General features: G+C 38.7%; 1 protein-coding gene across 1 annotated transcript in view; it reads right to left on the reverse strand.

Annotated features, from left to right (window-relative positions):
* The window catches only part of CRIM1 (cysteine rich transmembrane BMP regulator 1), a 287,524-nt gene that overhangs the window by 194,333 nt on the left and 65,596 nt on the right, over positions 1–27,595 (reverse strand). The window contains exon 2 of the mRNA XM_007945075.2: positions 16,787–16,960. Within this exon, the coding sequence (XP_007943266.1) occupies positions 16,787–16,960 (174 nt within the window). The remainder of the gene's footprint in view (positions 1–16,786; positions 16,961–27,595) is intronic.

Consider the following 27,595-nt stretch of genomic DNA (forward strand, 5'->3'; position numbering starts at 1 on the left):
GGGAGCTGTTGCATTGTAAACTTTGGTCAATGACATGAGACAAAGTATATGTGAACTGCTGTATGAAAAGTGAATTTACTCTGTAAATCTTCACTCAAATCAAAATAAAATTTAAAAAAAAAAAAAATTACCAAGAAAAAAAACCTCCTGGCCCAGAGGGTTTCAGTGGAGAACTCTACCAATCGTTCAGAGAAGAGCTGACACCAATCTCACTCAAACTATTCCAGAACATAGAAAATGATGGAATCCTCCCAAATTCATTTTATGAAATAAGCATAACTGTGATACCAAAACCAGGCAAAGACACCACTAGAAAAGAAAATTATAGATCAATATCCATCATGAATACTGATGCAAACATCTTCAACAAAATCCTAGCCAACAGACTCCAACAACATATCAAAAAAATAATACATTATGACCACGTGGGATTCATATCAAGTATGCAAGTGATGGTTCAACATTAGAAAAACAATCAACATAATCCATTACATAAGTAAAATAAAGGAAAAGAGCCACATGATCATATCAATTGATGCAGATAAAGCATTTGATAAAATTCAACATGCATTCCTGATAAAAACTCTCAGCAAAATATGAATAGAAGGGACATTCCTCAGCATAATAAAGGGCATACATGCAAAACCAACAGCCAACATTATTCTCAATGGAGAGAGACTGAAACCATTCCTCCTGAGAACCAGAACCAGACAAGGATACCCTCCATCCTTACTGCTATTCAACACTGTATTGGAAGTCCTAGCTAGGACAATAAGGCAAGAAAGAGAAATCAAAGGCATCCAAACTGGTAAGGAAAAAGTCAAACTAGCCCTATTTGCAGATGATATGACTCTCTATGTAACAAACAAAAGAGACGCAGAAAGAAAATTACTGCAACTTATTGATTTAGCATAGTGACAGGATACAAGATCAATACCCAAAAATCAGTTGTATTCCTCTACACCAGCAAAGAGGTCTCTGAAAAGGAAATAAATGCTGTTTACAATAGCTACCGAAAAGATAAGATACATGGGAATAAATCTTACCAGGAATACAAAAGACCTGTACAAAGAAAACTACAAAACACTACTTGAAGAAACTATAAGAAATCTACATAAATGGAAGAACATACCATGCTCACGGATATGAAGATTGAACATTGTGAAAATGTCAGTAATACCCAAAGAAATCTATTCATTCAATTTAATTCCAATCCAGATGCCATCAACATTCTTTAAAGACATGGAAAAACCAATCACTAATTTTATATCCAGCCACTCCTCGGAAGGAAGATGGGGCAATCTACTTCCGTAGTGATACTGCCTCGGAAACCCAAGGAGGGGTTGCTATGAGTCGGGTCAGACTGAAAGGCACATAACAAAAACAACAACAATTTTATATGGAAGGAAAACGACCTTGGATAAGCAAAGCACTACTGAAGAATAACAAAGTAGGAGGTCTCACAGTCCCAGATCTCAAAACCTACTACCACTGCCACAGTTGTCAAAACAGCCTAGTATTGATACAATAACAGACACATAGACCACTGGAGCAGAATTCAAAACCCAGAAATAGATACATCCACCTATGGTCAGCTGATCTTTGATAAAGGGCCAAAATCCATTAAATGGGGAACAGTCTCTTTCATAAACAATGCTGGCAAAACTGGATATGCATTTGCAGAAAAATGAAACAAGATCCATACCTCACACCATACACAAAAACTAACTCCAGATGGATCAAAGACTTAAGTGTGAAACCTAAAAATTATAAAGTTCATCAAAGAGAAAATAGGGGCAAACTTAGGGGTCCTAATTTATGGCATAAATAGACTATCAAGCAAAATCCAAGAAGCACAAACAGCTGAAAATAAACTAGATGAATGAGACCTTCTAAAAATTAAATTCTTATGTGCATGAAAAGACTTCTGCAACAGAGTAAAAAGAAAGCCTACAGAATGGGAAAACATATTCAGCAACAACATACCTGACTAGGGACTTATCTCTAAAATTTATAGAAAACTCCAACACCTCAACATCAAAAAAAAACAAACAATCCAATTTTAAAAATGGGCAGAAGACATGAGCAGACACTTCAACAAAGAAGATATTCTGGCAGCCAACAAACATATGAAGAAATGTTCATGATCATCAGCCATTTGAGAAAAGCCAATCAAAACAACCATGAGATACTTTATCACCCCAGCACCAATAGCAAAGTTCAAAAAGACAGAAAATAACAAATGCTGGTGAGGATGTGGAGAGATTGAAACTCTCATACACTGCTGGTGGGACTGAAAAATGATACAACCACTGTAGAAAGCAATAGGGCGATTCCTTAAAAATTAGGAAACAAAAATACCATTTGATCCAGCAATTCCATTACTAGGTATATATTCTAAAGACATGAAAGCGAGGACACAAATAGATACATGTACACCCACATTCATCACAGCACTATTCACAATAACAAAGATAGGGTAACTGCCTAAGTGCCATCAACCAAGGAATGGATAAACAAACTGTGGTACCTACATACAATGGTATACTATGCAGCCCTAAAGAATAATGTAGAATGTGCAAAACATCCCTATAAAGTGGATGAACTTGGAAGAACATTATGCTGAGTGAAGTACATCAATCACAGAAGGACAAAAGTCCAGTAAAATGTCAAGGAAAAGTTTATACATGGAAGGAAACTTTCTTTGTTGGTTACCAAGGATGACAGGTGAGAGGAGGCGAAATTCCTAGATAGGTTGGGGGGGAAAATACACACACATACATACATATATACATATACATACACATACACATAGAGAGAGAGAGAATCCAAAGATTATTAGTGGTTACCAGGGTAGGAGGGATGGGGAAAGGGGAAGCTTTTGTTTGTAGAGTATTGAGTTTATGGTAATAATGGCAGAATATTTCAGAAAAGGATAGCAATAATGGTGGCACAACATGAAAAATGTCATCAATGTCCCTGGGCTGTAAATGGGGAAGTTGTTATGTTGGCAAATGTCTTATTGTGTATGTTTTCACCACAGTAAAAGTAAAAAACAAAATAAAATAAAACCGGAGGGGAGGGGGGAGGAGAAGGCTAAGCACTTCTGAAAGATGCTTTTTCCCTAAAATTCATCCCACCTCAACACTATCAAGTCAATTTTGACTTACACCAACCCTATAGCACTGAATATAACTGTCCCACAGGGTTTCCAAGGCTGTGAATCTTCATGGAAGCAAACTGTTAGATCTTTTTCCTGAAGAGCAGCTAGTGGGTTCAAACCGCTGACCTTTTGGTTAGCAGCTGAATGCTTTAACCACTGTGTCAGCAGTTGCTCTTGTTGTTATTTGCCATGGAGTCGAACCCGACTCATAGCGACCCCTCCTTGGGTTTCCAAGGCAGTATCAATACAGAAGTAGATTACCCAACCTTCCTTCTGAGGAGTGGCTGGTGGGTTTGAACCACCAGAGCTCCTTCCAAACTTCACAAAATGCATAATATCTGCCTCATTTCCATCCTCCCTTCAACAGAATCCCAAAAGGAAGGTTGGGCAATCTACTTCTGTAGTGATTGTTGTTGTTATATGCCATCGAGTCGGTCCCAACTCATAGCGACCCCTCCTCCTTGAGTTTCTGAGGCAAGTATCACTACGGAAGTAGATTGCCCAACCTCAGAAACCCAAGGAGGGGTCTCTATGAGTCGGATTCGACTCAACAGTGGTGAGTTTGGTTTTTTGTTTGTTTGTTTGTTTCAATAGAATGGGAGAGCTCTGGTGCCATAGTGCCCCCTAAGGCATCTGACTGCTAACCAGAAGGCTGGTGGTTCAAATCCACCAACCGCTCTTCGGAAGGAAGACCGGGCAATCTACTTCCAGAGAGATACTGCCTCGGAAACCCAAGGAGGGGTTGCTATGAGTCAAAATCGACTCAATGGCATTGAGTTTGGTTTTTCTTTTGGTTTCAACAGAATAATTCTAGTACTGATAATCTGTAAGAAAAGGAGACCTGGTGGAGCAATGGTTAAGCACTTATTTGCTAACTGAAAGGTTGGCAGTCTGAACCCACCTAGTGGCTATGCGGGAGAAAGACCTGGCAACCTACTTCTGTAAAGATTACAGCCAAGAAAACTCTATGGGGGTAGTTCTACTCTGTCACATGAAGTCACTATGAGTCAGAATCAACTCATTAGCACCCAAAAATAACAATAAAATTTTAAGAACAGCCTTCCAGATTTAACTTTGTTGTATGATAATCTTACAGTGTAAAGTATTCCTATTTGGGGCAACATTCACAGTATATCTGATCCTGTGAATTAGTGCTGCACTGGACCATTTCTACTAAAATCATCACTATATTAGGAAAGATTTTAAAACAATACCATTTAATACTACAGAATACAGAATAATCAATATAATTTTAAAAATAACTGTAGATACTACAGAAACAAGGTTGTTAGGTAATTCTAAAGTTAGGCAAAGATAAAATGGATAAACTTATATAAAGTATCAAATCTATTAAAAACAAATGATTTCCCCAGCATCCACATATTGAGTTATTTTGGCCCTTACTGAATGGTCTACACATGCAAGACGAAATGCCTCAATTGGGTTTTGATTTCTTTTAGTATTTTTCACTTGATGGCATAAAAATTTTAAAACTTATGTAATGAAACCATTAATGTATATTAATAATTGAAGTAAAACAATTTATAACATATGCTTTATTTTTAAAAACAATGAAAGTAGTAGAAATGAAAATGATTACTCAAGAGAAAAGATATTCTCTACACCAGCACAAGTCCATTTTTCTGAACAGGGAAACCAATTCACATAAATACTCTATAATCTTGCTATTCAAAGTGTGCTCAAAAAACCAACAACAGCAGCATCTGCTTGCTGAAAATGCAGATTCCCTGGCCCTAATGCAGTCCTAGTAAATCAAAATCTCTGTGTGACCATTATAGTCTCTCAAGTTTAAGAAACCTAGGAGACTTCTTCCACATGATTCCCAAGTACCATCACATGAGAGAGAGTGAAGCTGCGTGTGTCTGTCTTCTCTGTGCTAGTTTGTATGTTATGTGATGGCAGCAGATTTCTTGCTCCAGCGGAAACAGTCTCCATCCAACACAATTCCAGTGGCAAGTGTATCAGGAGGAGACTCTGGTGGCATAGTGGTGAAAGTATTTACCTGCTAACCAAAAGATGAGTGGTTCTACAGTTTAAACTCACCAGCCACACTGCAGGAGAAAGATGAGACAGTCTACTTCCGTAAAGATTTAGAGCCTTGGAAACCCTATGGGGCAGTTCTACTCTTCCTAAAGGCTCGCTATGAGTCAGAATTGACTCAATGGCAGTGGGTTGATTGGTTTGTTTTTTCAGGTCCTCAGAAGGAAGATGGAGCAATCTACTTCCGTAGTGATACTGCCTCAGAAACCCAATGAGGGGTCGCTGTGAGTCGGGTCCGACTCGACAGCACATAACAACAACAACAACAAAGCAGAATAAGTATTAATAATATTCCCATCTCCATTTGGTGACACTTCCTTAAGGTATTTTTGTCAGCGTTTACCACAAAGAAAAAAACTTTTGAGGAAAAGCATTCTATGAACAGAAACATATAATATTTCTTAACAGCAATTAAATTTGACAAACATTACAGATGGCAATAAGAATTAGAATATTTGATTAGCCCATACACAGCATAGGTTCTACTGCAGTCTAGAAAAAGATAATGACCAAGAATAAAATTTCGCACTTAACACTTAAGGAAAAAAATCTGAAACAAGTGAAACGTAAAAAACTAAAAATGGATTAAGAAACTCACACAATATTAACATTTCCTTAGGTAGGACTAGAATAGTAAATTTGGAGCTCAGAATAATTAAAAGTCAGGGCTTTGAAGCAACTGTTATTTAGGTTTTCAAAAAATTAAATAAAAAAGCCCATAAAACAGATGTCACTTAGTTCCATGTCAAAATTAATTTAGTTTCAGAAGACACAGCCATAAAACATAAAATCAAACTTCCTTCTATTTTAAACAGAGGGAAAAATACAAATATAAACTCTATACAAATTTTGTATCATCTTACTTCTTTTTAGGAGCTCTGGTGGCATAGAGCCTAAGGCATTTGACTGCTAACCAGAAGGCTGGTAGTTTAAACCCATCAACCATTCCTCGGAACAAAGGTTAGACAATCTACTTCTGTAGTGATACTGCCTTGGAAACCCAAGAAGGGGTCACTATGAGTCGGATCTGACTCCATGGCAATGTGCTGCATTGTTGAAACAAAAAAAAACAAATCCACTGCCATCAAGTTGATCCCAACTCATAGAGACCCTTTAGGATGGAGTAAAACTGCCCCATAGGATTTCCAATGCTGTCTCTTTACAAAAGCAGACTGCAGAGAATGGCTGATTAGCTGGAACCGCTGATCTTTTGTTAGCAGCCAAACTATACCACCAGAGCTCATTAATATTTCCAGAAAAGGTGAATGCTTAAAAATATATGTAAAATATCTTTAAAAATCAAAAGGAAGCTCCTATAGTGTGACCAAAATGTGAAAATGATCAGCACTTTAAAGACCATTTAGAAAATAACACCTCAGTTCAAAGGAAAACTAGTATCAAATTGGCAGAATCTGAGATTTAGTGGTACATAGCATGTGTTCAATACATAGTTTTTGAAGGAATAAATGAATGAATGAATGAACAATTATAGCATCTCTAAAGTGAAAGGAGCAGCCTCAGAAAGTAGTATAGAGAATGCTGAATTTCTTCTGGAATGAGTCTATGACTAAAATCCTACTTCTTTAACCTCTTACCCAATTATCTAATCATCTTAGTACTCCAATTAACTCTAACATCAGGGATGGGTCTGATCAGCTCAGGTAAGTATATTCAAACACTTTTCAAAGCTTTGTAGAACAAGGAAATACAAATTAACCACTTAATCATTAAAAGTATGTGTTCTATTTTATGCATCCTAGGATCACAGGTGCCCAAAATTGGAGGCTCTAAGTTAGGTAGTAGCAGTCACTTTTAAGTTTCTTTTTCCTGTGTTCCTGGAGCATTGAGCATTTTCTGCACCACCATGCTGCACAGCCCTTTTACCCTACTTTGGTGTTACCTCCATTAAGCACATTACTGTCACATTTATCTGCCTAAAAATACTCATACTCCTCACATTGTTATGTACTCAAAAGCCATTGAAGATACCATACACTCTCTCCTGAGAAGATCACAGATCCTCATCTCCAGCCCAATCTCCCTCCTGACTTCTAGAAGTCATCTTCCCTAGCTCTCATCTTCCCCTTGATATTATATATAACCTCACTACCATCAAGTTGATTCTGACTCATAGCAACCCTATAGAACAGAGTAGAACTGCCTCATAGGGTTTCCAAGGCTATAATTTTTACAGAAGCAGATTACAACATCTTTCTCTCACAGAGGGCTGGTAGATGGAAATACCAACCTTTCAGTTAGTAGCCAAATGCTTAACCAACGTGCTACCAGGGCTTCTTTGATACTCTATACGTATCTCAAATCTAACAAAGCAAACTCCCTATCTACCCATTTGTGGTGGTTATGTTTATTTGTCAACTTGACTGGGTCTGGCTGAGTGGCTGAGTAGCTAGAAATAGTATTCCCCATGTTAAGACTGGTAATCAACTCCATGGTGGAATCTACTGTGAGCAGCTGAGTAGTTGTCTTTGGGTATGTGGTCTGCTTCATATGTAAGAAACAGCTTTGGGAATGGTCTCCAGCTTATGGCATGCTTGAACTCTGCATGTAGCCTTGTTCAGCAGCCTACCATGCTCTACCGACCTTGGGAATCTCAATGGACTTGAATTAATGACCTACCTTGTAGTTTGGTAACATCGGGATTGTGCCATTTTATTTGTCAACCTTGGGCCTGTTAGCCTTAGCAGCCAGTAGCTGTCTGAGCGAAGAGATGCCTCTACCTTCAGTGGGCCGGGAGCAAGAGGCAGAGCTGAAGCCCAAGGTCGAGGGGCTTTCACACAGCCTCTAGAGCCTGGCACTTTGAATTCGAACTTCTAGCCTCCCGAACTATAAGAGAATAAACTCTTGTTTGTTCAAGCCATCCCATTTGTGATATATTCTTGTCAGAGAAGCACTAGGTAACCAGAACACCATCCATCCACACCTCCCAGATAGCTGTTACCCTTATATTCCACATTCTAGTAAATACATGTATATATCTTGCCCATCACCCACTACCCTTCCCCCACCTATCCTGAGTTTCCCCATGTCCAAGCTTGAAATCTGGGAGTCTTCCCTTTCTTATTCCCCAATGTCAATCAGTCACTAAAGGCCACTGATTTCACTGTATTGTTATTTTTATTAGGTGCTGCTGGGTCAGACCAACTCATGGCGATCTGGATCCTATGCAGAACAGAACAAAACACTTTCCAATCCTGCAACATCCTCCGAATATCTGCTATGCTTGAGCCCATCATCACAACCACTGTGTTAATCCATCTCACTAAAGGTCTTCCCCTTTTTCACTGACCCACTACTAAGCTTGATATCCTTCTCCAGGCACTGGTCCCTTCTGACATGACCAAAGTATGTGAAACGAAGTCTGGCCATCCTTGTTTCTAAAGAGCATTCGGGCTGTGCTTCCTCTAAGACAGATTTGTTCATTCTTCTGGCAGTCCATGATATTTTCAGTATTCTTTGCCAACACCACAATTCAAACGCATCAATTCTTCTGTGGTCTTCCTTATTAACTGTCCAACTTCCACACGCATATGAAACTACTGAAAATACTATATGGCTTGGGTCAGGTATACCTTAGCCTTAAAGTGACATCTTTACTCTTTAACACTTTAAAGAGATCCTTTGCAGCATATTTGCCCAGTGACTATCTTTGTTTCCTCCTATTTGTTCCCTCAGCTCATCCTCCCCTTTTTATTTCCAAGGCTGCTCTTTAATTTTCCTTTCCCTTCTGTTGAGAATCCAACACATTTCTAGCATTGGCCTCAATTCTCAGTTCCTCCACAACGTTTTCCATGATTTTTCCAACTTAGGAATATAGAGCAGTTATTTGTCCAGTCAGTATAAGACAATGATGTAATATACCACAAACTAACTTTTTATTTATCTTTTCACTAAAATATGTTGTGGAGGAAAAAAAAATTAAAAACAGCCAGAAATTATAAACCATTTAACACGACATCTATGTGCTTCTAGCTAAAACAAAGGAAGTACTTCTAAATCCCCAACTGTCTTCTACTTTTTGCAAAATGTTCATTGCGTAGCTCCAAATAAGAATAAGTTCCATAAGATCTATACCATTCCAGGAACCCCTGTGATGTATAATACGTCAATGCCAAAACGTGTATTTCAGAATACATTTTATGAATCCCACTCAGACACTGTCATTAGTTGCCAGTGAGTTGATTACGACTCATGGCAACCCCATGTGTGCAGAACAAAACTGCTCCATAGAGCTTTCACAGTGACCTTTTGGAAGAAGATCACTAGCTCTGTTCAGAGGAATCTTTGGGAAGGTTCCAGCTGCCAACCTTTCATCTAACTGTTGAAAGCTTAACCATTTTCACCACCTTAGCTAGTGTGCCTGGTGATAAATCAATGTGGATTGGGTTATTTTCATTTTCATTTTTCTCTATAATCTCCTCTTTATAGAAATGGCTGACTTTTCCACAGGGTTAGATCTTTGTCATCTTCAGAGTACTTATCATGGAGCTATGCGTGTATGAACCTTACTTAATAAATTAGTTATGTCAACAATTATCTAAGTGACAAATAGTTCCAGCTGGATGTCAAGTCTAATTTATTCAAAACAAACCTTTAAGTTCTCCTAAATTTGTTCCTTCCCCTAATAGAGGGCATTAAATTTGCTCAACCCCTGCACGTAAGCCTATTCCTCAGTTCCTCTTTCCCTCACCCTCCCACCATGCACTCTACCAACAAGTCCTATTACTGTAATTCCAAACAATCTCAGATCCACCACATCTCTCCATCTCCGGTCCACAAGTCCAAGTCTCTTACCTGAACTACCAAGAGAACCCCTAACTGCAGAGTCTGTCGTCATTTTTGTATCCTTCTCCCCACCAGTCTCTTTTTCACCAGATTAATCTTTTAAAACACAAATCAAATTATGTTACTCCCTTTCTCAAATTCATTAACAATTTCCCTAAGTACTCATCATAAGAATCCAAACACTTCACTGTAGTCTTCAAGGCCCTGGGTGGACTGATTGGCTCTTAGCTGTCTCTTCAATTACATCCCTTACCTCTCTCCTTGCATTTCAGTCTCATTGACCTTCTTGTTTTTTCTTACCACCCTTTTAAAACGTGTGAGCTCACCTTAGAACTTCTGCACGTGCTGTGCCCTCTGAATGAAATTATCTTCCCACCCAGATCATCATGAAGCTGACTCCTTTATGCATTCTAATTTCAGTTCAAATACCATCCCTTCAGAAAGAACTTCCCTGACATTCCTATTTAAAGCACCTTGCCAAGTAATTCTATATCATATCATTCTATTGTTTTTCATGGTTCTTATTATATTGTATGGCATTGTTTGTTCATTTTTGCATTTTTACACAAATACACACACACGCACACACATGATCTAGAATGTAAGTTCCAATTAGAATTCATCCTCAGCCCACAAAACTGTACCTAATATGCTTTTGCCATTAAACAAATATTGGCTAGATGAATGAATAAATGAATCTTTTCCAGTGTGTTTTACATCCCAGTTTTACTTAACTTGGCTTGGTTTCATTTTTTTTTCCCCATCATTTCCTTGCTCAATTTATTATAGCCACTCTGTATCACAAAATCTAAAAAATACATACTGAGCCACTTACTCCAGACATGGAGTCATGCAAACCTGAATGCCCAACTCATGCATGATAACACTGAAGTCTTCAGTGTCAACTTTAATTACCATTACTAAGCCCAGAGAGGCCCTTCCAGGACACTCTTCAGGTGTTGCACTGTGCTGGTGCTGTTTTTGCTAGTTTTGTCCCCTCCTCTGACCTCTAGTGCACCTCTTTAACTTTTGTACACTATATGCAAAATCATGAATAAATAGGTAAGGTGGCACAGAATTAAGGAGCCCTTGTGGGAGCTCTGGTAGCATAGTGCCTAAGGCACTAGACTGTTAACCAGAAGGGGGGCGGTTCAAACCCACCAGCCACACCTTGGAAGGAAGGTTAGGCAGTCTACTTCCATAGTGATACCGCCTCAGAAACCCAAGGAGGGGTCGCTGTGAGTTGGGGCCGACTCGACGGCACATGACAGTAAAAACAACATGTGGTGCAGTGGTTAAAACAATTCAGCTGCTAACCAAAAGGTTGGCAGTTTGAATCCAACAGTCATCCTACCAAAGAAAGATGTGACAGTCTGCTACTAAAGATTGTTGTTGTTGTTGTTGTTATGTGCCATTTAGCTGGACCTGACTCAGTGAGACCCCTCCTTGGGTTTCCAAGGCTGTATCTCTATGGAAGTAGATTGCCCAACCTTCCTTCTGAGGAATGGCTTGTGGGTTTGAACTGCCAGCCTTCTGGTTAGCAGTCAAGTGCCTTAGGCACTATGCTACCAGAGCTCCCTCTAAAAGATTACAGCCTTGGAAATGCTATACAGCAGTTCTACCTTATCCTATAGTATTGCTGTGAGTAGGAATCAACTCGTTGGCAGTGGGTTTACAGAACTATAAGCTTTGTGAAGATCAATGTTGGATGACTGGCAGGTCTTTCCCTTTATCAGGCTTCCTCTTGAGGCCTCCTTGGAAAAATAAAAACTACTCTGACAAACTATGACTGACTGATATGATATGATGATCATTATAATGATGAGCTAATGTACTGTAGGAAAGAAACAAAGGGTAAAATCCAGGACCAATTCATTTTCTTTAAACAAATATAACCAATACATAGGAAACTTATAATGTCCAGATACTGCCAGTGTTCTCCATAAATCTATGAATATGGTATCAAATGGCCTGCTGTGACATTCACAATGTTATTTTATATTATTGCAGTTGTGTTTAAAATGCATGACTCCCAAAAGCATGATGAAATGGGACCCATGTTTTCTCATCATGCTCTAGAGTAAGAATACCACTCTTCCCACCTCATCACCAATAGTGCCCACCCTAACACTATAAACTACCCAAGGGAGCAGTCCCCAAATGAAGGCTCTATCCATCTCTCCACAAGAGACTACCAGACTCAGACTAAATTTATCAAATCATCAATCATCACTGGACTCTGACCCCTACTTGGTTCTGCAAAATCACCCAAGCTCTCCATGACCCTTCCCCCTCCCAAATCCTTCTACAACTCATGATCTGTCATTAGCAAACTCCACTCTGCCCTCATCCTACCTTTTACCTTCATGCTCTAACTGAAACTTGGATACTCCCGGACTATTCTGTATCCCTGGAAGCCCTCTCAAGCAGGAATGCCTTATCTCCTACATTGCATAAATCCTGGGGATGGGGCAGGTATCCTTCTTATTCTCACTGTTACCTTCAGATCATTCTTCCTCTCCCTTTTGAAATAACCACAACATCCTTGTTCACTTGAAACACATACAATCAGATTATATCATCAACCACATGTAGTTGTTACATTTATCTACAGAACTTCAGGCTCAGTGTCTCTTTCCTACTACTACTATCACTCTTAGCAAATCTGTCACCCACATAAAAAATCCAACTTGGCTCAGCACCTGACCTCCCCAATTCCACGGTATTATTCTTATCCGTCTTCAGCCAAGTACATCCAAGGTTATATCCTAGCCCTTACTGAAACCAATGACAGCTCCACCTGTGTATCCATTCTCAAAATTACTACTTCCTCAGCTACCCCACTCCAACAATTCTTCAAACCCGCCATGGCCTCCTCTCCACTGACCCTAGCACTTAATCACCTTTCTAGCACAGATGGCATGGTCTGTCACCACAAATACTCCCTTACATAACCTTCAATCCCCTTTTGCACCTCTTTGCCAGGAAAAATTTCAACCCTAGTTAAATCTACCTCCCCACCTACACTGCACCTGCAGCAGAGCTGGAAAAAAAACACACAACTGTGCTGACTGGTCTCCCTTCAAATTTATAACCACTAACCTCAAGTGAGCTATTAGCAGTGGTTGGCACCTCATTACATTTTCCTAGTTAGTTCACCCTTTCTCTCTGAGATGTCTATTTCACATTTACCTCTTTCTCTCAAATCCCCACACTCCTTCTTCCACTTCAGTGTCTGCTGAAGACTAGTTTTGTGCTTTGCTGAGAAACAGAAACTATTTTGCTTCTCTCATTCCTCAAAGCCTTTACTCTTATAATCATCCACTTTGTTATATTATTGGCTTCTCCGTCTTTACTATACCATTCAAACATGCTATAATATCTGCCACTGTTTTTAAAAGACCCTCTTGACCTTATATCTCCCACTACTAACAACCACTCCATCATCTTTGAGTTGTACTTTATCCAAACATCTTAAAAGAGTTTTTCCATTTGTTATTTGCATTATTATTCTTCTACTATTTCAGGTTAGAAACCCTGGAATCTACTTTAGTCTTTTTCATTCCTCTCTTATATGTTAACAGATACAACAGGCTCTTCCTTCAAAATGATGTATATCCATCTCTTTCTCACTGTTTCCCAAGACCGTTCTAGTTCAGTTTAAATAATGAAAGCAGCTATCTAAGGAGCCTCCTGACTGCAATATCTCCCCTTGCTAACCTTTCTGCATCCCCTACAACCTGTCCTCCTAACAATGATTTCATCATGCTCCATTTCTCTCTTTTTATTTAGCCTAATTAATTTATTTTTGTTCTACCTCCTACTTTGGCGAGTAGCGACTGGGATCTTAAAAGCTTGCAAACAGCCATCTAGATGCAACAATGGGTCTCTCCTCGTCCAAAGCAAAGAATAATGAAGAAAACCAAAGATCCATGGAAACAATTAGTCATAGCAACTGGTACACCATGCAATCCACAGCCTATACGACTATGAGACCAGATGAACTAGATGGTGTCAGGCTACCACTGTCAACCACTTGGAAGGGGATCTATGTGGGAGATCCTGGAGAGAGTGGGAGAACAATGTGGAACAAAACTCAAGATCATTTGCAAAAAAAAAAGGGGGGGGAGACCAGGTTTGCTGGTCTGATAGACCCTGGTGGAACCACTGAGATTATGGCCCCTAGCTGCCCTTCAGGTCTGGAACTGAACCCACACCTGTGGCTTCCAGCCAAACAAAAGACAGGCATATGAGTTGAACATTTACCTGAGGTAGATACACTCCCTGGAGAGAACAATCATGGGAGAAAGAAAGGCTGTTTATGCACAGGGAGACAGCTCAGGGGGCAGGAGTACATGGAGGAAGTGGTAACTATTAGGAGGAAGTGGGAGGGGAACTGTTGCAGTGGGGTCACCCAAATCACAATAATTAATTAGGCTAAATAAAAAATTAAAAAAAAAAAAATCAATGCAGTAATCTCCACATTATGGAGATCATAAATATATACCTAACAAATTAAAAGTGAACAGACACTGTTTTTTAGAATAAAACTTCCTGCGACAGCATCAAGGAGCTCTGCTCTGGTGGTTCTGTGATTAAAGCATTTGGGCTCCTAACCAAAAGATCAGTGGTTCAAATCCACCAGCCACTTCATGGAAAAGATGAGGCAGTCTGCTTCTGTAAAGATTTACAGCACTGGAAACCCAATGAGGCACTTCTACTCTGTCCTATAAGGTCATTACTAGTCAGAATCTATTTGATGGCAGTGGGTTTGTTTTTTTAGTTCTGGTGACAGCATCATACATAGATTCAAAATCTGCTGCATTGCAAACAAGTTAGATTGCAATGAAGAGGGTGAGGGTGTGCTCAAGAACACAGTGTTAAATGCCCTGAAGGGTGGCCTAATTAAAGACAATGACAGAACTAATAATACTAAATATGCATTTAAAATGCTTGAATAAACAACTTCATGACATATAATAGCAAAAAGCAGTATTTCTAAATTGCTACAGTATTTCATATAATGTTACATAAAATATGTATGGATAACTAAATTAGAGAATAAAGGATTTATATAGACATATGACCATTTCATCTTTATCTCCAAATCTTTAGAGTTGGCAAATCCAGTTTTGGCAGGTGATGTGAGTGAGAAGAGGGGTAAACAAAGGGCCCTGAAACAGTAAAAATGAGTTAGGCACCTGACTGTATTATATAAAGTCATGATGTGACTGAAAGAATAACTGACAGGGTTACGAGCGGACCTGTTACTAATCAATTCTGGGAACCTCAGTTTCTCATTTAGAACTAAATCTTTTCTTCTTCTAAAACTATTTCTATTTCTATTGTTTTGTACTATAGTCTCTTTTAATGACTTAGCAGCATTAGAAAATACAAAAAGAAATGTTGTTTCAGAGACTATTATAAATTTCTTACCTTTTACTACCATTTAATGTAACCTAGAAACAAAAGCATAGTGCCTAAGGCATTTGACTGCTAACCAGAAGACTGGCAGTTCAAACCCACCAGCCACTCCTCAGAAGGAAGATGGGGCAATCTACTTTCATAGTGATACCGCTTCGGAAACCCAAGGAGGAGTCATTATGAGTCGAATCCAACTCCACGGCAGTGAATTTGGTTTTGGTTTGATTTGTGTTGTTGTTGTTGTTGTTGTTATGTGCTGTCGAGTCAGCCCTGACTCATAGCGACCCCTCCTTGGGTTTCCGAGGCAGTATCACTACGGAAGGAGGATTGCCCAACCTTCCTTCTGAGGAGTGGCTGATGGGTTTGAACCGCCAGCCATCTGGTGAGCAGTCAGGTGCCTTAGCCACTATGCTACCAGAGAGGTTTGGTTTAGAAACAATATAATTCAGAAATATCAATCCTGCCATTACTATCCTCATGCACTTGATTTTGGACTTCACAAATCTTTGCTCTCCAAACTATATTACCAAGCTCTCCATGCTGGAATGACATGATATTAGAAATAAAAAGTATATTCAAGAATGTTGTATTAAGCCTTTGTACTCTCAAGAGGAACCTAGGGCTAGGCAGGGCAGGCAGAGCCAAGCCCAGGACTTACCTCTTGTTTAAGGCACTGCACCAAGCTATGGATCTACTGACGATTACTATTGCTATGAATCATTATTTTTAAGTCATCAATCCTTTTTTTAGGATTTATGAATGAATGTATAAAAGTCGTAAGCCAGCTGAGCATAATTTTCTTATTGCTTTAGTATAATTTCTGACTTCTCTCCAGAAGTGAAGTACCCAGTGACCTATCTACACCAATGTCATTTTTGCCACCCTGGCAGAACCAACTTCACTAAGCCTTCAATCTTCACTACACAATTTTCCTGTCTCTTCTAAAGATATATTATTTCTTGCCAGATGAGCTGCATTTCTAATTAGCAGACTCTCCTTCTGGAGCACCATCTTCTGGTAAATCAAGTGGAATGGAAACGGTGACAACAGATGCTAATCTCAAGACCACCACTCGTGAAATCATCCATAATGCACAGGTGACCTAGACAAGCTGGCACACATTACCCTGCTCACACTTACTACAGCACCAACCACACTCACACACAGACAACATCGCATAGGTACCTGGTAAATCTTATGAAGTTTATTTGGGGTTAGAAAAGTTACCAATCTCTCTCAGTTTATGTTTGCCTTTTCAGGCTCAGATACTACCAATAGTCAAAAGTACACATGCTAAGGTTCACAATTAGAGGATTAGCGAAAATTAGTACTTACCTTCAATCCTCTTCAGAGCAGAGAGACACATATCCTTCCTTGGAAACTCAAAGGGATTGTTGCAGGTTCGAATGGTGTCACATTCACATTTCCCATTGATTATATTGCAGCCAGAGATAAGGTTTTCATTGCAGGGTTCAAAACCAAGCAATTGGTCATCATCCCAGTTTTCATCTGTAAAACAATTAACAACCAGATCATGTTTGCTTGTAACTTCATTCCAAGCAAAAATGTACACTGATATCAAGATTAAAATCCAGTTCTGACACCTTCAATTTGTAAAAGGTAGTTTAATTGAAATATTGCAAATGAATGAAAACCAACTTCCTCCTAATAACTGAGAAATATCTATCCATACATGTAGATATTAAATAACTGTGGGTACAAATATTTCTGATCAATAAGCACTGCTTCTCTTGTGTTATTACTCAATTGTTAAAAAGTAACAATTGAGATTCCCTTAATATTTTAAATTTTAAACAAGTATTTCTGGATTTTCCCATAATCGATAAAATTATAAAAGTTACACTTGTCAGTCTCCAAAAATAATTTTTTTAAAACTATCTTTTTACTCCATCTGGTAGAGAACAGAATCAGATTCAAAACAGCTCTTTCACTTAATACATCAAGGCAGCTAATAAAGATATTAAAAAAAAATCAGATACCACTAAGAGAGTCAAGAATCAGATGCAATGGAGGAGATGCTCTCAAGTGCATTTTGGTGCAGATGTAAATGTTCATCATCACCCACAACCAAAGTCAGAAACAAGAACTAAACTAAGGGCTACAGGCCAGTGAGAGAGACATGGTTGAGGTCTGAAAATGAGACCAAATCATAATGACCTGATTATGGACTGAAGTGGCCTATAAGAAATAAAGCAAATTTTAAAACCAGGTTTTCCGGGACCAAACACAAATGAAATAAACACAATGGAACCTCTTGGCAGGCTCAGTCCTTAGTAACATTCCTTATAGCCAAAGCACCTCTCACAGGAAACCAGATTATTATTGGTCTATGAAGCCCTGGGATATTATGTGGGTTTTTCTCCCTCTCAACATTATCTTTCATGGATACTTTATCTCACCTTAACTGAGTACTGATTGTTAAATAGTAAACATGTTTCTGATAACCGTATCTGCAGACAATTTTCAAAAGTGCTTGAATTTAAGATACCAAATACATGTAGTTCAAACTAAGGTAGGTATGAACGTCATCTTAAGAATTCATTTAAAAAAAATACACTTTTATAGAAGACTCTGTAAACGAATGGCTATGTGTTTTAAAGGACTAATTTTTATTTCTGGTGCATGCCACCAGAAATAAAACACTCACTTACTGCAATTTTAATTAGGCAAATGACAGACTCTCCCTCTCAGGGCAAATCACTGAAAAGGAAGAATGGAAAGCCCCCAGTGTTTTGATCACAGGAGACCAGGCTCACTTATTTGATCAAAGCCTCAGCTCAGAGTAAAATGATTATCTTTTGGATTCGATGTTTAAACAGAATACAATTTATCTGTTTTACAATTTCTTTTCCTCTTTAGCCTATATTTGGTCCTTAGAAATGATATGAATTTATACCCACAAAGGTATATTTCTATCTCCAAAGCAACAGTGAAATTACCAAATTACTCTGAAAGGAAAACCAGAAAATAATATATTGAGAGAATTCAACACTCTGAAATGGAAGTAATATTAATTAGTCTTCAATTTTAATATATAATAAAATGGTACATTTACATAATCTCTTTTCTCTACGTTAAGCTGTTGACAGCTAACATGCTATTAGTAACACGGGCCTAATCTAGTTCAGCTAAATTTGCCATGAAGGAATTTTTGTGTCTGAAGATGTACATTTGTAATTTAAAGATGGCTAAACCTAAAGAACTTAAAAACTTATAAGGAATTCAAGTAATGTTTGTTACTTGTTACTTGTTTTTCCAATTTCCCATCATATTCCTGAGGATTAAAAATCTTTATTATAGTTTTTGTAAGTATATGCAATTACTATATCACCAAATTGAGTTGACTATAACACAATTTTCCTTATCAACTCCTTCCACTATCTTCAGAACTCCCGGAACTACTACAACTCAATGTCTTCCAACCTGTCTGCCCATCACTATTCTCCCAGCCCTCCACCCCAATGTTCACATTGTTATCAGATCCATCATACTCAAAAGCAAACCAGCTCACTAGTTCTCTGTTCCCAAGAAGGAAAGTTCAAACCCTTTACTGTGGAATATAAGGTTCCTCATGATATAGCTAGTGCCTAATTCTACAGACTCCTTTCCACCAATCCCTCACACAGTTTATTGCTCTAAATACAGAGTTCTCACTACAGTTCCTAAATCACTGCTTCCATGCCTTTGCTCATGGAATACCATCTGCCTGAAACACTTCCTTCTCTTCTTCCTCTGACAACTCCTATTTATCCTTCGTGACCTAGTTCAAATACTGCCTCTTCTGAACAGTCTTCTCCAACTACCCCAGAAGAATGGGTTGCTCTATCCTCTGTGCTCTCACAGCAGTCTGCACAGACCCCTACAGTAAGTGTGTTGTTGTCAGGTATCATCAAGTCAGGTCTGACTCATAGTGACCCACGTTCAATAGAATAAAACACTGCCCATCCAGCACCATCGTCACAATAGTTGTTATGTTTGAGTCCACTGTTGCAACCACTATGAAAATCCACCTTATGAAGGGTCTTCCTCCTAGTACCTAAGGGATTTGACTGCTAACTAGAAGGCTGGGGGTTCAAATCCACTAGCCACTCCTTGAAATGAAGAGTGGGCAATCTACTTCTGTAGAGATACCACCTCAGAAACCCAAGGAGGGGTTGCTATGAGTCGGATCCAACTCGAAGGCAATGAGTTTTTGAGTTCTACTATACCAAGTCTAGGAGCTCTGGTAGCATAGTGGCTAAAGCACTTGACTGCTAACCAGAAGGCTGGCGGTTCAAACCCACCAGCCACTCCTCGGAAGGAAGGTTGGGCAATCTACTTCTGTAGTGACACTGCCTCGGAAACCCAAGGAGGGGTCGCTATGAGTCGGGCTGACTCGACGGCACATAACAACAACAACAACAACAACATACCAAGTCTGGTGTCCTTATTCAGGGACTGGTCTCTCCTGATAACATGTCCAAAGTACGTAAGTCAAAGTCTTATTATCCTTGCCTCCAAGGATTATTCCAGAGGTTATTCCATGACAGATTTGTTCGTTCTTCTAGCAGTCCAGTTACATTCAACATTCTTCCCTCAATGATAATTCAGAGGCATAAGTCTTCTTCTTCAGTCTTCCTTATTCATGCATGCTTTCAGATGTATATGAAACGTTTGAAAACAGCATGGTTCGGTCAGGTGTGCCTTCATCCTCAAACTGACATCTTTGCTTTTCAACACTTTACAAAAGACTTTTGAAACAGATTTGCTCAATGCAAAAGGTGCTTCAAGTCCTGTAACTGTTTTATGTAACTCAAATTTACCCAACAGACAAAACATCCTCATGGGTAGGAGAAAGGTCTTACCCATCTTTGAATTCACTTCCCCCAAGCACCTGGTACAGTGTCTAAAAACTATATATATTGATTTTCAATTCACTAGTATGATCAATGCAGTTTTTATACTGTTGAAGGTTTTTTTTTTAATTATTACAAAAGCCATATTTAAAACAATGTGTGTATATACACAATAACATATATGTGTGCATATACGTGCATGCGTAGGTCCTTCAGAGGCAATTAAAACCCATCTAACAGAAGAAAGGCCTAGAAATCTGCTTCCACAAAGATTGCTGTTGTTAGATGCCACTGAGTTGACTCCAACTCGGGACCACCCCATGTATGGAGAGTAGAACTCAATAGGGTTTTCAAGGCTGTGACCTTTCGTAAGAAGATCACCAGTTCTCATTCCTGAAGCACCTATGGCTGGGTTTGAATCACCAACCTTCCAGTTAGCAGTCTAGAGCTTAATCATGTGCACCACTAAGAGACTCCTTCTGTACAGATTACAGCCAAGAAAACCTATGAAGCAAATCTACTCTTTAACAAATGGGACTGCTGTGAGTCAGAACTGACTCAACATCAACACATTTGGGCAATGAGATGGATCAAAATGGTGGCTGCAATAATGGGCTAAAACAAAGCAACACCTGTAAGGATGGCACAGGATGGCATAGTGCTCCTTGCTGTTGTACACAGGGTTGCTGTGAGTCAAGTCGACTCAACAGCACCTAGCAGTAAAAACATAAGTAAATATATGTAAATATTTAACAACATGAGGGAAAACTGTACTTCAAGATAATATAAAGACTATTTTTAATCAATAAAAAGAAAGTGATACATATGCACACACATATTATACATACATCATCAAGAAAATTTCAAATTCTCATGGAATCCAGATTTTCTGGAGCCATGAGGGCTGAATGAATTTCTGAAACCACTGCATTAAGCCAAAAATATCCCCCTTCTTAAAGTCTTCTAAAAACCAAATAATAATTTAACTCAACTAGTAAAAATGTCTGCCTTGAGCTCTTTTAAGATTTATCTATAAGGATGTAGCACTGGAGGTGCTCATTCATTAATGCCCCAAAATTTGGAAGACAGCTACCTAATCAACAGACTGGAATAAATCTATATTTGTGCCCATTCCAAAGAAAGATGATCCAACAGAATGTGAAAATTATCAAACAATATCATTAATATCACACGCAAGTAAAATTTTGCTGAAGGTAATTCAGAAATTGTTGCAGCAGTACATCAATAGGAAACTGCCAGAAATTCAAGCTGGATTCGGAAGAGGGCATGGAACAAGGAATATTACTGCTGATGTCAGATGGACCTTGGCTAAAAGTGAAGAATACCAGAAAGATGTTTAACATCTGTATTTTATTGACTATTCGAAGGCATTTGATTTCATGCATCATAACAAATTATGGGTAATATTGTGAAGAATGGAAACTCTAGAACACTTTATTGTGCTCATGAGGAACCTGTACACAGACCAAGAAGCAGTCATTCAAACAGAACAAGGGGTTACTAAACGGTTTAAAATCAGGAAGGGTGTGCATCAGGGTTTTATCATTTCATCATACTTATTCAATCTGTATGCTCAGCAAATAATCCAAGAAGCTGGAATATATTAAGAACATGGCATCTGGATTGGATGAAGACTTATTAACAAACTGTGACATGCAGATGACACAACCTTGCTTGCTGAAAGTGAAGATTGAAGCATTTACTGATGAAGTTCAAATACTACAGTCTTCAGTATGGATTACATCTCATTATAAAGAAAACGAAAATCCTCACAACGGGCCCAACTAACAACATCATGATAAATGGAGAAAAGGTTAAAGTTGTCAAGGATTTCATTTTACTTGGATCCACAATCAAAATCTATGGAAGCAGCAATCAAGAAATCAGCCATTTTATTGCACTTGACAAATCTGCTGTGAAAGAACTCTAATTTAAAGTGTTAAGAAGCAAAGATATCACTTTGAAGACTATGGTGTGCCTAACCCAAGCCATGGTATTTTCATTTGCCTCATATGCATGTGAAAGTTGGACAATGGATAAGGAAGACCGAGGAAGATTTGATGCCTTTGAATTGTGGTGTTGGCAAAGAAAACTGAAAATATCACAGAAACCCCAAAGAACGAACAAATCTGTCTTGGAAAAAGTCCCTGGAGAAGGATGTCCTGCTTGGTAAAAGTAGAGGGTGAGCGAAAAAGGGGAAGACCCTCCATAAGATGGATTGACACAGTAGCTGCAACAATAGGCTCAGGAATATAGCAAGGATTGTGAAGATGGCATATAACTGGGCAGTGTTACGTTCTGTTGTACATAGGGTTGCCATGAGGCAGAGCCAACTTCATGACATCTAACAAGAGCTAACAGTAAAGAGTATCTGCCTTGAACATGGCTCTTTTAAGATTTATGTATATGGGATAATTACAGATCCCTAATGACACACTCATTAAGTGCTCGGTTGCTAACCAAAGTTTGGCAGTTCAAACCCACTAGCTGCTCTGTAGAAGAAAGATGAGGCAGAGTGTGCTCCCATAAAGATTTATAGCCTTGAAAACTCAACAAAACAATTCTACTCTGTCCTATAGGGTTGCTATGAGTTGGAATCAACTAAACAGCATTGGCTATGGTTTTGTTTTTTGTGTGGTAACAGAGTGGTTAAGCACTCAGCTACAAACTAAAAGGTCAGTGGTTCAAACCCACGAGAGGCTCCATGGGACAAAATACCTGGCAATCTGCTCCCATAAAGATTACAGCCCAGGAAACTGTATGGTGCAGTTCCACTCTGTTCTACTGTCAATGAGTCAGAAGTGACTCAACGGGACACAATACATTTTATAATATAAGCAAGTTGACAACAGCAACTCAAGATTAGATAGGAAACTTAGGGGACAGTTGAGTTTACGTTAATGGGGGAGGAACAGCTCAGAAAACTAGGGTGAGAATGGCTGCACAACTTGAATGTAAGCAATGTCAGTATACATGGAGAAATGGTTGAATTGGTATTATGTTCTGCTGTGTAGTCTCAATAAAAAAATATTTAAAAAAGAAAAACTGTATGTAAGTATTCTATAAGGCATATGATTTAAAGAAATGCTCAGATATATTCTAGCACATTTCTAACTAAGCATCATTTACCATTAGTCTCTTTCCCAGTTCAGTTCTAAGAATTTAACTTCTTATCACCTGGCTGGCATCAACTGTCCTTCCAAAAAGCTCATCTCAGAGCCAATTTGTTTTCAACTGCCAGATGCTTTTCTCTGTCTTCTCACAGGAAGCCCCTTTTCCCTGAATGTGGAATCAGATCTAAAAAGCTAACTGCCCTTGGTGATCTCCCTGGCTCCTGCTTCTTTTTCAGAAGCTTCTTGGCAGCAAGAGGCTGCACCTTAAGAAGTATAGGTGAGCCTGACCACTCCCTCAAGAAACTACACGGCCTGTGTCCAGTCAGGAAGATTCTCTCACTCCTAATACAGCAACATTTTATATGCTTTTCTTTGCTGAGAGGAAATCATTTCAATTCTCTTTCTCCATCCTAATAAGCACTTTGTTTTCCTTCTAGGCAAATAAAAGTTCCCTTAGCAACATTGCTTTAAAGGATCAAATACCATCATGCTTCTGAAACAACTGCTTTCACTCTTTTCTATTAGAGATTATACTTAAAAATATTTTAACAGAAAACCAATAGGGAATTAAAGCAAAAATTAACAAGGTTTGATTACAGAATGAAAGGGCAAATCTGAGCTCCATTGTGCTGCTAACAGCACTCAGCAAATCCTGTTTTTAAACCTATTATCCTAAGTAAATCATATACACTGCACAAGAATCAAGGTTCAAGATTCTGATTATCTAACATAGTTTCTGATTTCTCCTTGGACTTTGTAGGCGGGGGGAAAGAGTTTTAAAGAAGGTACTGCTCCTTAGCCATTTATAGCAAGTAGTTTTTTTCCTGGCACATGTGATAAGGTGTACACAGTCCCCTAGCCTGAAAGGTCAAGACAACTGAGAAGCCTTTGCAAACGTATTTTTAAGTTTGTAACTTACGTGAGATTCCAGATCAGGATACAAAATATATTATTTTATTTAAATAAAATGAAAGAGATCAAATATGCCATGAAAAGAAGATAGTAAAAAATTTATACCAGAAACATTCCAATATATTCAAGTATGTGAGTACTATATGAGAGTTAAGAGTCAGGTATATCAAACTCCTGACCAATTTGGATGCCTAGGAGACATCTCGAAATAGAATGATGTTCCTCAAGATAACCACTGTGCTTCAGTGTGCAGCAGAATTATTTTATGTATATTTCCCATTTCATCCTACAGAACATTCATGATAATCAAGGATCGAAATTTCAAAAAAATTAATAATTTACACTGTTTCAACCTAGAACATTCTTAAGGGAAAACGTTTTGTTTTGTTAACTTTATTATAATTTTACTGCAAGTGCTGGCAGTAAAAAATATAAAGACTTACTAGTAGAGCTTATGCCACAGCCTTTATTCATGTTAAGATGCCAGTCATTTTAGATACCACTGCTTTTGCAATATAACGGCAAAGGCTGACACAGAGAAAAAGGCAAGTAATATCTTATAAAATAGTTTTGACCTTGTATACCACCTAAAAACTTCTTGAGGTTCCCAAGGGGTCCACAGCTCACACTTTTGAGAACAGCTGTTCTAAAGAGTATGTCCCATTGGTACACTTGAGCCAAAGCAGTGCATGACCCAGGACGGAGAAATAACAAAGGTTACTGGACGACTCTTCTCCTAGCAGTTACTGCTGAACTATAAAAACGTGTTTTTGCCCATGTGATTTAGCTAACACTATGACATGATGTTGGTATAATGCATAATTGTGTTGGTTCATATTCAATTTTTGCCAGCACATTAATGTTATGAAATGATCAGGAGAAAGTTTTCTCACAACTAAAGGAAAGATGTCAGCAATACACGAAGATCTTAAGAGAAAGCTATATTCTTGTTTAAAGTCCTTTGTATAGTACAAGCAATGGCTACTTTAGTGGCTCAACTTCCCTTTCTGGAGAGGCTGCAAGAACGAATGAAAAAGCTAGAAACATTTTCCCTTGTATTTAAAAAAAAAAAAAAAAAAATGAGGAAACGATTCCTGGATCTTATTTTTAATTTTGATAAAACTGGTTTCCATTAAAAGTAAATGCCTTCCAGGCCCCACGCCCCATGCAGGAAGGAAGTCCATAAGCTCTAGAGGGTGAGGATGGGCAGCCAGTGACACCAGGTGCAAATGCCAGGGGCAACGTTTAACTGTGTCAGTATTTTTATTTGGATCCTTATTGTTTATATTTATCCTCTGTGTACACAGCTGGAGAGGTTTTGAGTAACTTGTCCCTAGCTTCATTTTTCCCAAAAAGCTTTTAGCGTAGTGAAAGATTTTGCAGAAAGTGAACTGCTTTTTTTTTTTTTAAGTGCACACATGCAGTGCCGAAGCAAAAACACCTGTACTTCCAACAGCCAATTTCAGTCCTATCTTGGACTTTGCCTTTCTGCTCCACAAAGCATCTTCCAATATTCTTGGTGATGCCTGAAATAACTTCATTTTAAAATCTGATGTAAAAGATTCAAATGCAAAAGCTACTTAGGAAGGAGTTTCAATCTTGAGACTAAGAAAGGAGAAGTTGAAGCAAAGGATGTAAAAGAGAAGGTCTCTTAAAAGATGCACCTCCCACCTAGATCTGAGAAGCAGCGCAGCAGAACACATACTCCCTGCTCCCAGGAGCTCTAGGAACCAGCTGAAGCAACCCTAGTCTGGCAGGGTTTGCCCTTCAACATATCTATCTTCTTGCTGGTGTCTGGAATTCCATTAACAACGGATAAAACATTTCAGGAATGGCTGCCATTTACTAGATAAAGCACTGTGTGTTAATCTGAAATCCCTGCCTTCCTAAAGGTAGAAGGCATTTGTATACTCAGAGCCTTACCTTTTCTACCTGTATCTCCTTAGGTTAACAGAGTTTGCTCCAAACCAAGATATAGCTGCACCTCATTATGTAGCAATCCACTTACTCAAAATACGCTATGTTGTTGTTGTTGTTGTTATGTGCCATCGAGTCAGCCCTGACTCATAGCGACCCCTCCTTGGGTTTCCGAGGCAGTATCACTATGGAAGTAGGATTGCCCAACCTTCCTTCCGAGGAGTGACTGGTGGATTTGAACCACCAGCCTTCTGGTTAGCAGTCAAGTGCCTTAGCCACTATGCTACCAGAGCTCCCAAAATATGCTATAGTGGATATTAAAAAGCAAGAAACAAATTCACAGAACATACTCAGAAGCTCATAGTAATAGAATTCTGTTGGCAGAAGAGAGGCTTCTGGGAATATATATCAAATTAATTCTCCGGCTGTTCACATATCCCTGTGGCTACAATAAGATGCAAATAGCTAATACTGGCATCTCTTTCCATGCCAGCCTAGAAACTCCAGTGTAATGTAAAATTGCTGCTCTTAACTCCTCCAGCCTGGCTGGTTGTCATGAGGAATTCAGTTCTGCTGAAGAAGGAATCTAATACAGCACTGAGTTTTCATTCTCTTTGTCTGGAGCTTAAAGGCGTATGTTCCAAAAGCTGGGGCTTTCTTTTCCGTCATCTCATTGTGCTGTACGTAATCAGTGCAAAGCAGGAAGTAAGAGCAAAATTAGGATTATCAGTAGAAATGATTCACGCTACAAAAATTCTTTTTACAAGCATTTCCATAAAGTTAAACTATGTTAGGACTATGTAACTATATACCACAAAGGACAAAAGCCTGAATCTTTAAAACAATGGAATTACTAAAATATGCATATAAATGTTTGCTGAAGATCAACTCTCAAACCAATGCAAACTTCTGAATATATAACATGGGCATTAATTCATTTAATCTCCAAGTGGGGACTTCTTTGAAAAACAAGCAGCACAGATCCAATTTACTAACAATTTACAGTAAAACATTTCTAATAAACAAGCACATGTACTTTTTTAGCAGATACCTTATCACTAGTAATACAACTAACAGGACAATCAGAGATGCATTACAGAACATAAACTCATTCATTCATTCATCCTTTTTTTCAAACATTCATTCCACAAGCATATAATGGTATCTATAGTGCACCAAGGAGCTCTGGTAGCATAGTGGCTAAAGCACTTGACTGCTAACCAGAAGGGTGGCCGTTCAAACCCACCAGCCACTCCTCGGAAGGAAGGTTGGGCAATCCTACTTCCGTAGTGATACTGCCTCGGAAACCCAAGGAGGGGTCGCTA

The sequence above is a fragment of the Orycteropus afer genome, unplaced genomic scaffold (assembly GCF_000298275.1).
Source record: "Orycteropus afer afer isolate SDZICR_OR568_19922 unplaced genomic scaffold, OryAfe1.0 scaffold00131, whole genome shotgun sequence".
NCBI lineage: Eukaryota > Metazoa > Chordata > Mammalia > Tubulidentata > Orycteropodidae > Orycteropus > Orycteropus afer.